We start from the raw sequence: 13,006 nt of genomic DNA on the forward strand, positions 1-13,006 counted from the left end.
GGCCAGAACTTCCAACACTATGTTAAGTAGGAGTGGTGAGAGAGAGCATCCCTGTCTTGTGCCAGCTTTCAAAGGGAATGCTTCCAGTTTTTGCCCATTCAGTATGATATTGGCTGTGGGTTTGTCATAGATAGCTGCTATTATTTTGAGATACATCTCATCAATACCTAATTTATTGAGAGTTTTTAGCATGAAGGGTTGTTGAATTTTGTCAAGGCCTTTTCCAGATCTATTGAGATAATCATGTGGTTTTTGTCATTGGTTCTATTTATATGCTGGATTACATTTATTGATTTGCGTATGTTCCCATTCATGTTGTCGTATGTGTCAGGATTTTATTCCTTTTTAAGGTCAAATAATGTCTCATTGTATGTATATAACACTCTTGTATTCATTTATTCATCAGCGGACATTGGTGTTATTTCTGCCTAGTGACTATTATGGTTAAAGCTGCCATAAACATTGATGTAGAAATGTACAAATTGCTATTCAATCTCCTGTTTTCAATTCTTTTGGGTTTATACCCAGAAGTGGAATTGCTGGATCATATGGTAATTCTATGTTTAATTTTTTTTTTAAGAACTGCCATACTGTTTTGTGGAACATTTTAACATTTTATATTCCCAACAACAACGCATAAGTGTGCCAATTTCTCCATATTCTTTGCTGTTTGTTATTTTATGTTTTTTATAACTATCCTAATGGGTATCAAGTGGTATCTCATTGTGGTTTTGATTTGCATTTCCCTACTTGTTACTAATATTGAGCATATTTTTGTGTGTTTATCGGCTATTTATATATCTTCTCTGGAAACAAATGTCTGTTAAAGTTATTTGCCCATTTAAAAAATAAGGTTTTCGTTTTATGTTTTTGAGTTATAGAAGTTCTTTATACATTCTGGATACTACTTCCTTATCAGATATATCATTTTAATATATTTTCTCATGAGTTGCCTTTTCACTTTGTTGATAGTATTCTTTGATGCCAAAAAGTTATTAATATTAATTATGATGAATCCAATTCATCTTTTTTCCTTATTGCTTCTGCTTTCAGTGTCAAAGCCAAGATATCATTGGCAGACCCAATGTCACAAAATTTCCCCTTAGCTTTCTTCTAAGAATTGTAAGTTTTAGCTTTTACATCTAGATCTTTGATCCATTTTGAGTTAGTTTTGGTATATGGTATAAAGTAAGAGTTCAATATCATTCTTTGGCATGTGGATATTCAACTTTTCCAACATTATTTAAAAAAAAACAAAGGTCCTTTCCTCATTAAATGGTCTTGGCACTTTTGTTGAAAATCATTTGCTCATATATGCAAGGGTTCATTTTTAGGATCTCTGTTCTATCCCATTGGTCTATGTGTCTGTCTTTGTACCAGTAACACACTTTTGATTACTGTAACTTTGTAGTAAGTTTTGAAATCAGAAAGTGTGAGCTCTCCAACTTTGTTCTTTTTCAATGTTGTTTTGACTATTTGAAGTTTTTTGAGATTCCATGTGAATTTTATAATGGCTTCTTCTGTTTCTGCAAAAAGCATTGGGATTTTGAAAGGGATTGAATTGATTCTGTAGATCACTTGAGCAGTATTGGCACCTTAACAATATTAAAGCTTCCAGTCCATAAACATGGGATGTTCTTCCATTTGGTTGTCTTCTTTAATTTCTTTCAATAACATTTTGTAGTATTTCAGTCTTTCACTTTCTTGGTAAGCTCATTCTTAAGTATTTCATTTTTTTGATGTTATTGTAAATGAAATTATCTTATTAATTTTATTTTCAGATTGTTCATTCTTAGTGTATAGAAACATACCTGGTTTTTCTATGCTGACTTTGTATCCTGATACTGTGCTGAATTTGTTTATTTGTTGTAACAGGTTTTTTTTTTTTAGAATCTTTAGAGTTTTCTCTATATGATATCATGTTGTCTGAGAACACATAGTTTTGCTTCTTCCCTTTCAATTTAGATGCCTTTTATTTTTTCTCTTGCCTAATTGCTCCTAGCCACAATATCCAATATTATATAGAATTCAAGTGGCAAAGGGTAGCATCCTTTTCTTGTTTCTGATTTTAGAGGAAAAGTTTTCAGTCTTTCACTGTTGAGTATGACATTAGGTATAGGTTTTTCTCATATACTCTTGATTATGTTGAGGTAGTTTTCATCTATTCGTATTTTCTTGAGTGGATTTATAATGAAAGAGGTTGAATTTTGTCAAATATTTGTTCTACATCAACTGAGATAATCATGTGGTTTTTTTCCCCCTTTGTTCTATTGAGATAATGTGTTACATTGATTAAATTTTCATATATTTACCCATCCCGGTATTCCAGGGATATATCCCACTTGGTCATGTTGCGGAATCATTTTAATGTGCTTTTGAATTCAGTTTGCTAGTATTTTGTTGAAGATTTTTGCATCAATACTCATGAGAGCTATTGATTTTAACTTTTTTCTTGTAGTTTCTTTGGTAAGTTGTATGTTTCTAGTAATTTGCTCATTTCATCTAGTGAGATGGATTTTTGGCCAATAAATTTGGACAGAAAAGATCTCAAGGATAGCTGCTAAGAGTTATTGTCCTATTTTTTAGGCTCCTTATATATCTATGTTTAGTTAAATATTGTCCCATATTTTTATATCATTTTGGTAAACAGTATGTCTTGCTTTTACTAAACAAATTTTAGGATATCCAGGGCTCATCAAAAGGTGAACTAATCGAGAAGAAGAAGTCCAGGACTATAAATCCCTAAGGCAGTCCTAAATTCTTCAGTGGATTTGTGCCATTTCTTAAGAAAGCTTGACAAGTCATTAATTAGATTATAGAAATCTTACCTGGACCATGGTTGAAGGCCATAAGACCCACCAGATTGGTCATCATACTCACATACCTTATAGGATATAACAAAGAGATATTGTCCAGGGGAAAAGATTTGTTCAAGAAAGAACGGTAGAGAAAAGGGAAGAAGGTCTGTTGAAGGTGTAGAAAGAAGAGGAGGCGCAGGACAAAAGAGAGAAGGAAGTCAGGGTTCAGAGGGCCACGGCCACGAGGGAAGACAACCACAGTGGGGTCATGAGACAGAGAAGAGAAATGAAGCTTGGATGTCAGATCCACCAAGCTTTTATTAGTTCTTTTGAAGGTATCCTTAAGGGAAGCCATTTACAAAATTTTCTGTCTTTTAGAGTTGTCTTTATACCAAACAAACAAACAAGCTAACTCTTGGTATTTAGAGTATTTGAGTCCTTTGATTTTAAGGTACCAGGCAAAAGATTATCTAATTCTGTTTTTTGGTTTTTTTTTGTTTGTTTGTTTTTGTTTTTTAGATATGCCCAGGCTGGAGTGCAGTGAAACAATCCTGGCTCACTGCACACTCTGCCTCCCGCCTCCCGGGTTCAAGCAATTCTCGTGCCTCAGCCTCCCGAGTAGCTAGGACTACAGGCATGCACCACCAAGCCTGGCTAATTTTTTTATTTTTAGTAGAGATGGGGTTTCACCATGTTGGCCAGGCTGGTCTCGAACTCCTGGCCTCAAGTTATCCACCCGCCTAGGTCTCCCAAAGTGCTGGGATTACAGGTGTAAAGCACCACACCTGGTGGATTATCTTATTCTTATCCCAAGTTTCCCAGACTGTCATGTGAAGATAAATGTAGTAAAATTCAGTGTGTGACATAGCCCAGAGAAGTCCTAGTACACTGACTTATTAAATACGTATTTTTTACCTCCTTTCATGTAATTAACCTTCCCAATGGGAGTATTTTGTTTGGTTGCACAAATATAGTTTGGTTAAGGAAATTATAATCATAAGCAATATAAATTTATCAATAGTTGGTTTTAGAATCCACTCTACTTTCCAAAAGAAAATTAAACAGAACAAAAAAGTATTCCTAGATGTTTTTCTACAATGCCACATAGTCCATGTCACCAGACCTGATGGTGAGGAAATAGGCAACATAGACTTACCTGTAAGTTGCCATGTGTGTATCTGATCTGACACACATGTTGATACACAAAAACTTTGGAGTCATTTGGAAATTTTGCAACTCCAATATGATATTATTCTCTTTAGTAATTCTGTCAATCAGTTGGGATCTGCAAGACGATTGTGATAAAAGTTAATTGTGAGTCATAGCATATTTTTTTAACTGATGTAATGATTATTATTGTCCTAAATTGACAGGTGAAGTATGCTGTCCAGATGAACAGCACAATCGGGTTTCTGTTGGCATTGGTGATTCCTGCTGTGGCACAATGCCGTACTCCACCTCAGGAAACCAGATTTGCTGTGCTGGGAGGCTTCATGATGGCCATGGCCAGAAGTGCTGTGGCAGACAGATTGTGAGCAACGATTTAGAGTGTTGTGGTGGAGAAGAAGGAGTGGCATACAATCGTCTTCCAGGTAAGGCGCCCAGGTCTACCTTTCAGTAGATAGAGGATCTGAGAAGCAGGGAGAGTGAGAAATTTGCCCTAGAAATAAAAGAAAGAAGTAATTAAAGCTCACATTTGTTATATCTAATGCAATAATTAGGAACATATTGTTTAACACATAACAGTGTAATCTCCCAATTTTTACATGTATCTCATGTATTTCATAAAAGCACATCAATTCTTTTTCCTCTTGAAAAGGTCATCTCCTCCAAAAAAATCCCACACATGAATGTATTGGTTATGAATGAAAAGAATATTTCCTAGCAAATAGTATATAAAATTATTATAATGATATTTTGTTATAATTCTTTTACTCCCTTATTCTACTGTGTTAAGCTAACACTAATATAAATAACAATAAGTATCATTGAATGAATACTAACAGACACTGTACCAATATTTTATATATTATTCCCTCAAATAATCTTCACAATAATTTTACATGACAGGTACTATTAATTATCTACATTTTAAAAATGAATAAACTGAAGTTCAGACATTAGATATTAGACATTAGTTTCCACTTGCTAAATACCACATAGTCAGATCCAGATTTTGGGAAGCCTGACATTTATGTTATTGGAGGTGGGGCTTTTAAAGACAAGAAAATTAAAATATGAAGTCAATGTTCATGGCATCTTCACCAGGAATAGATTCCATCTCAAGAAGCCACTTTCTTTGCTCCTCCCTAAGAAGCAACTCCTCATCTGTTAGTTTTATGATTGCAGCAATTCAATTACCTCTTCAGGCTTCACTTCTCATTCCAGTTCTCTTGCTATTTCCACTACATCTGCAGTTATTTTTTCCATTTTGAGTCTAAAACCCCTTAGTCATCTATAAGGGTTGGAATCAACTTCCTCTAAACTCCTGTTAATGTTGATATTTTGACTTCTTCCCATGAATCATGAATATTCTTAATTGCATCTAGAATGGTGAATCCTTTCCAGGTTTTCAATTTACTTTGCCCAGATCCATCAGAGGAATTACTATCTATGGCAGCTATAGCCTTACAAAATGTATTTTTAAATAATAAAACTGGAAAGTCAAAATGACTACTTGACCTATGCTGTGTTAATAGGCATGTAAACATTAATTTTCTTGTCTATTTGCATCGGAGCTCTTGGGTGACCAGATGCATTGTCAGTGAGTATTAATATTTTAAAAGAAATATCTTTTTTCTGAGCAGTAGATCTCAATAATGAGCTTAAAATACATAGTAAACCATACTGTAAACAGATATGTAATCATACAGCCTTTTTGTTCCATTTACAAGCACAGGCAGAATAGATTTAGCATAATTATTAAGGGCCCTAGAATTTTTGCAGTGGTCAATGAGCATGGGCTTCCACTTAAAGTCACCAGCTGCTTGAGCCCCCCAGCAGGAGAGTCAACCTGTCCTTTGAAACTTTGAAATCAGGCATTGACTTTTTCTCTCTACCTATGAAAGCTCTAGTTGGCATCTTCTTCCAGTAGGGGGCTATTTCATCTACAATGAAGATCTGTTGTTTAGTGTAGCCACCTTCATCAATGATCTTACCTAGGTGTTCTGGGTAACTTGAGGCAGCAGTTTCTACATCAGCACTTGCTGCTTGACCTTGCACTTTTATGTTATAAAGATGGCTTTTTTTCTTAAACCTCATGAACCAACTTCTGTTAGCTTTCAACTATTCTTCTGCAGCTTCCTCACCTCTCTTAGCCTTCGTAGAATTAAAGAGAGTAAGATCCTTGCCTGGACTAGGCTTTGGCTTAAGGGACTGTTGTGACTGATTTGATCTTCTATCCAGACCACTCAAAGTGTCTTCATATCATCAATAAGGCTGTTTCACTTATTCATAATAAGTGAACGATAAGTGAAATAGAAATCTTACCTGGACCATGGTTGAAGGCCATAAGACCCACCAGATTGGTCATCATTCTCACATACCTTATAAGATATAATAAAGAGATATTGTCCACAGGAAAAGATATGTTCAAGAAGGAATGGTAGAGAAAAGAGAAGAAGGTCTGTTGAAGGTGTGGGAAGAAGAGGAGGAGCATTTTGATTTTCTTCAAGAACTGTTCCTTTGCATTCATAACTGGGCTAACTGTTGGCCATGAGAGGTCTAGTTTTGGGCCTATCTTGGCTTTCAACATGCCTTCCTCAATAAGCCTAATCATTCCTAGCTTTTGATTTAAAGTGAGAGACATGAGACTCTTCCTTTCACGTGAGACCATTGTCAGGTTATTAACTGGCCTAATTTTAATATTGCTGTGCCTCAGAGAATAGGAAGGCCCAAGGAGAGGGAGAAAGATAAAGGAACGACTGGTCCGTGAAGCAGTCAGAACACACAGGACACTCATCAACTAAGCTTTCCGTCTTATAAGGGCAAGGTTCATGACACGCTAAAACAATTATAGTAACATCAAAGGTCATTGACCACAAATAAAAATATAAAATATAAAAATAAAAAATATGAAAATATAACAAATATAATAATAATGAAAAAGTTTAAAATATTCTGAGAAGCATCAAAATGTGACACAGAGACCCAAAGCGAACACATGCTATTGCAAAATTGGCACCAATAGACTTCTTGATGCAGGGTGGCCACAAAACTTCAATCTGTAAAAAATGCAGTCTCTGCAAAGTGCAGTAAATCAAAGCATGATAACGTGAAGTAAGCCTGTGATACTAAACTACTATATGCCTTTTTAACTCTTATTCTCTCCTATGTGTACAGCAGAGCTTTTCAGAGGTTACATGGCGTGATTTGCAACAGATCGAATGCAGAATCAGACAGAAAATTAAATTGCCTTCTCTTAACTAAACATTTAAAAAGCTTGCAAAAATGTAACACAATGTCTTTCTTCTCACTATTTATTTGAAAAACATTTATTTTTCATAAATATGTTAGAATGTTACAGATTTATTATTTTACGTCTAAATGCATTAATAAATAAATATTTCAAAAATCTCTGCCATAAGTTTTAACACAGTGCATATCAACAGGTAAAACCCACATAAACAAAAGGTATTTGGGGGTCCTCAATAATTTGTAAGCATATAAAAGGATCCTGAGACCATAATTTGAGAACCACTGCTTAAAGTCATAGTAATGTCTACTAGAAAATTATGGCAACTAATTAGTTATCCTGTACTATGACTGACCAGTTGAATACCTCCTCCTCCTTTAGATGAAGTAGCTAATAACAGGTCTATTAAAGATAGAACCAAGGTGGCAGGGAGGATGCAAAAGTGTTTCCTCCTGTATACCCTAATACATCAGAGTTTAAAAATGACAGCAAAATGTTTGATTTTAGTGTGTTTGTTTATCTGTAGCTTTTTGAAAGAATTAGTCAACTGCCATACTCCGTCCTTTGTTAAATATGTATTGTGTAGTAACCATATTCAAGATATCATTCTTGGTGCTTTGCAAGTGTAAAAATGGCCGAGATTCCATTTTTATCCTCAAGAACTTATAACCTAATCAAGGAGAAAAGTGTCTACAAGGTTATACACAGGCCATAAGAGAGGGATGAATGCATGCATATTCTTAAGACTGAGAGATCACTCCAGTCAAGGTAATGAAAGGGGTTGATCCATTGGATTGGAATCTGAAACAGTGAGTACGATTTTGGCAGGTGTGGCTTGAGCTAAACTGTGAAATTAGCAATCTGCAAAACACAAATAATAGTGAGTGCTTTGGTTTACAGGAGGTATACACCCTGTGTAAGGAAGAAAGGAGATAAATCTGAGTAGGCAAAAGGATTTGAACATTATTTAGCACTCAGGGAAGAGTCAATATGATGATAAGAACTGTAGTTTAAGATTAAATTTAGGTGGCAGAACAAATGCAAAAGAGAAGGAAAGAGAAGTCAGAACACCACTGGCATAAAGTAAAATACATCTGTTCTAAGAAGTGGAATGGAGGTTACTGTCCACTAGGACAATGGTTCTTAACTTGTTTTCCTTTTGAATCTTTTGAAAGTTACAAACCCTCACTCCGAATAATAGTGCATAGAATACACACAAAAATTTGCCTGTAATTTTATCCACCCTTGAACTCCATCCATGAACTCGAATTTCAGAATCACTTCTTTATTTACTTCAAGATGATGTCGCATGCCGGTCAAACATTTCTTACACAAATGGTGACAGCCCTCAACTCCTGTGAATCAAGATAAGCTCTAGAATTTCTCATGGCATTCTACAGCTCTGCCAACTCTGATAATCGTAGCGGACTTAAGGAATAATAGTTTTGCAAAGGAAAAAAAAATATCTTTTTATTCTGTTGACCTTCCTTCCTGCAGGTTGCACTGAAAATAGACAGATTCCATATGTATTTTTCCTCTCTCTGCTGCCGTTCACTCCTGTAGCCCCTAATGACTGTGACCTTAATGACCTTCCAGAATATCCATATGGCCCTTTTTCTCCTCAACCTAGCAACAAACAGCATACCTGCTACATAAGGGTTTGGATCTCATAATATCGTTCCTAAGCCTGGCCTCTCTCGCTGCCTGGCATTGTGTGCCTGCCACGAGACCGGGCTGGCTCGTAAAACATCTCTTTATGTACTTTATTACTTAAACTCTTTTATTTGCCTGCAGGAGCCCTTTAACAAAATCACATTGAATTGACTTTCTCACACCAAATCAAATCTCCCTGGTCCCAGTTCAGTTGTCTTTGTCAATATGTATTTTATAAATGGAGTGAATTAACAGATGCTGTTGGAACAGAAGTGCTGGGGTGGCGTTTATGTTTTTAGTGCTCTCTCTGGGCAGATGCGTTGCATAGAAGTGTTATACAGGTATCTCGGGATGAAAGTCATGCGCATCATTTCAGTGGATATGTATTCTTAGCCATTTTCTTTGAATAGATTTTAAACCTATTTATTACTCATTTTTTTCTTAGTGTTTGCTTATGTGGCTTTATCATTTATGCCATCAATCTTAGATTGGACTTGATTATATCCCTTAGTATGAAAAGGTGAAAATTAAAACCTCTGTTTCATTCAAAGAGGACAGATTTTTCTATTAGCCATGGGAAACTGATCATGAGATGACTTTGGAATATATTGACTTATTTATATTATAAATTTTGTCCATGCGGCCTTTGATGTGAAACTCTGAGTTGAAATTGTTTCAGAATACAAGACTGAGTTTTCATGTCCTGGACTCTGACTTCAGTAGAACAAATGACTATCACTGTTTGTTTCATAAGATGGGAATTTGGGAATTTTGCAGAGGGAGGTATAATTACAGAAGTCCATGGTGTAAGGGCGGCATTGAAAAAACATTTCCCTGGAAGATTTCCATAAAACAGAATGATTTTTTTTTGAAAAGTGTAATATATCAATGCTATAAAATGTACACAATGATTTGGGGAGCATTTTTACTCTACCCTCTGTTTTGTGGTGGTAGCCACAGAGCCATCTACTGGTGACGACAAGTGTGAATTTCTTTTCTTTCATGCTCTGCCACAAATGTCATACATTTGTCCTAAGGATGACTAATCACAAACCTTTTTTTTCTTCTAGGCCTAAAATATCCCTTGGCTTAAAATTTGGTCCCCATGAACAATCTCAGAGTTTCACAATGATTTGTCATATTCCAGACTGGATTTTACTACTGTACTATTTTTATCTCAAAGGCATGATACATAATTCTTGGTCTTCTTTAAAAAAAATGGAATCCCAGTTTTGCAGTCTTAACTGTTTAGAAATTCATCCAACAGATATACTTATAAATGCTTTTCTTTTTAGACATAAATATGAAATAAGCATTGGTAACATATTTGAAGTATTAATAATATTGTGAGTAAAAATTTTTTCCTCCACTATTTTCTCAGTTGTGTCCAATCAATGGAAACCACTGGATATATACACAGTTTAGAAAGACAATATATGCTTTTTCATCTGAAATATAAACATCTACTAGTTTAATGCGTACTGTACCACTTTACTAACATCTGCATCTTGTTCAAAGACACGCTCCACCTTTGTACAAATTTAATGAAGAGGCTCTGGAAGAATGGACCAATCCATCACTAATGCATGACCTATTTTGTTTTTCTTTGGGCATATTTAAAATTGTGCATTCCGTGTGTCAAAGTTCAAAAGTCAAGTGCTACATGTGATAAATTAGGTAGGGGTCAAAAGTTATTGCAATGCAGTTTCGGAAGATTGTCTGTCTCTGAATTTGCAGCTCATTCATGCTGAAGTGATGCACTATGGGAATTACTACCAAACTCTGCTCTGCAACATCTGCTCTCCCTAAGTGAGTTAGTGCACGTCAGACATCTTTATGTCAGAATATTGCAGTGATGGATGCAGTCTTCAGAAAATGCTGCATAAAAATCTGGTGTGCCGTTCTGGCCATTAAGTGAAATTACTATTTAAATTAATGGCACTGTCACAGTTTATCTGTGCAAAGAATGAACGCTGATTAGGGTATTAAGTAATTAGCAATTTATCACACTAGAACAAGGTTGATAATAATTAAAGAAGTAATGGTTTACCAAAGAAACTAGAAAGGGAGTCACTTCTTGTTATGTGAGTGAAATCTTGGCTGAAAATTTCAATTCAGTAATACAAAGATGAAGCTCTTTGTGAAAGAAGGCATCTTTTTTTTCTAGTTTAAAAACAGTTCATTATCAAAATTTTAGTTGACCTGTCAAAAGTCCCTCAGAGTGATCAGGTGACTGATTAGGAGTTTCAAATTAGGTCAATGTCTGCATTTTTATTTTATACCTAAAGCATAGTGAAACCATGAAGTAATTTGGGAATGAGAGGGGGAGAATATATTCTGCTCCCTAAAGGGCCAGTTTTCAAATTTTGATTGCTCTTTAAAAGAGAAACATGAATTGTCTTAAGAAAACTGCCAGAGAAAAAATTAACAGTAAAAAATCCATGGTCGTATTTAAATGTCTAATCAGAAGGGGCAGAAAAATGCCTGAACAATGTAAAACTTGAAGCTATGGATTTTTCTTTTTAGTTTATGTGTGTGTGTACACTCAAGTATGTATATATTTATATGTATTTGTGTGTGTATATATACACATACATATACATACATACATAGCTACACACACATAAATATGTGTATTTGTGTGTGTATGTACTTATACATACACACATATATACCCACCATAATCCAGACTCAGACTAAAATGAGCCCTGCTCTGTGTATTTATTTGAGATAACTTCTCCTGGAAATGTTAAAACCACTAAAATTATAAATATGGCAGTTAATTTGTAAACCAATTACTTCAAAGAGTTATCACATTAGATAAACATGGTATGCCAAAGCTCTGTTAGGATCAGTGTATATCATTAATCATAAATAAGAGTTTTTAATATTAGAGACTTTTGTAAGTAAAAAGATGAATGAGAGGGTTCTTTGGAGTCATGTGTGGATAAACATCTTTCTTAAGGCATGTGCCAAACCAATGTCTACTTTCAATGATTTTTTTAAAAGCACTTTTGATCTATTATTTGAGTGTCTTTAATAATGTAGATGTTTACACAGGACTAGATTAAACAATTCAGGACCCCAGGGCACTTTGAATTTGAGGTTCTGTATGTTATCAGTCGGAACTAATAATAAACAAACAAAATTCCAATTAAAATAAATCATTCATCACATTGTGCCGCTATATAACTGGATATAAATTCTAGTATAAAAACACTGCGACATGCAGTATAGGCACCTTGATGTCTAGCTTGATCTGTCTCTAGAGTAGTGTTAATTTATTCCTGCTTTAATGTTACAATTTCTGCCCTTTCTCTTTGATGGCAATATCTAAATGATGCAAACACAGGCAATTAAACTGAATTTGGTGGGAGAAAATGTCTATCTGGTATCTCAGGTACATGTGTCTTTCATTTAGATGTGGGGATCAGTGATCCTCTCTACAAGATCTTTCTGCTGCTGCCCCCAGCCTGTCACCTATGTCTGTGATGGGTCTAGAACAGAGTGAGGCTCAAAAAATAGTGGCTGATTAGTGCACCTGATCAGTGAACATGCTCAGCTGATTTTGAATAAATACCAAATCCATCTCATGCAGAAAACATGGTTACCATTGCAGCTACATTCACAAGAAACAAATATTTGTACCCTAAATAAAGCTAAGCCAAAACTTGCACTGCTTCTTCCGCAGGGCTTCCAGTTCTAGGATGGTGCTACCTTTCCACTCTGCCTGGGCTCTTATCCCAGAGTACTTGGGTGACCTTTGCTCCCTTATGAATTTCTAGAGCCTTCTCAGAGTCCCTATAGTTTAACTAACCTTCTTCTGCAACAGGATGTTATCATCACAAAATGCGCAGGCAGTTTTCATGACAGAAATCCTATATCTTTTTATGGAGCATGAGAGAAGTTTGGCCCAGCTGAATGATTTTCGAACATTTCCTCTTGTGTGTTCTTTTCCTAATTAGTGTCTAGTGCTCTTGGTAAGAAGGACCCTCGCTGCACATTTAAATCACCTTGGTAGGGAAATGCTACCTTAGGTATTGCACCATTTCAGCAGCTGCCTGAGTCTGACATTTTTACACCAAACTTTATAGCAGCCTCAGTTTTCCTCCCTTTTTCTATTTCATATTCATATATAACA

At 35.4% G+C, this 13,006-nt stretch overlaps 1 protein-coding gene across 1 annotated transcript in view; it reads left to right on the top strand.

Moving 5' to 3' along the window:
• USH2A (usherin) overlaps window positions 1-13,006 on the top strand; it is an 827,758-nt gene that overhangs the window by 649,891 nt on the left and 164,861 nt on the right. Inside the window, exon 51 of the mRNA XM_024239307.3 lies at window positions 4,172-4,390. Coding sequence (XP_024095075.2) covers window positions 4,172-4,390 — 219 coding nt within the window. The remainder of the gene's footprint in view (window positions 1-4,171; window positions 4,391-13,006) is intronic.

Source organism: Pongo abelii, chromosome 1, assembly GCF_028885655.2.
Source record: "Pongo abelii isolate AG06213 chromosome 1, NHGRI_mPonAbe1-v2.0_pri, whole genome shotgun sequence".
NCBI classification, from domain to species: domain Eukaryota; kingdom Metazoa; phylum Chordata; class Mammalia; order Primates; family Hominidae; genus Pongo; species Pongo abelii.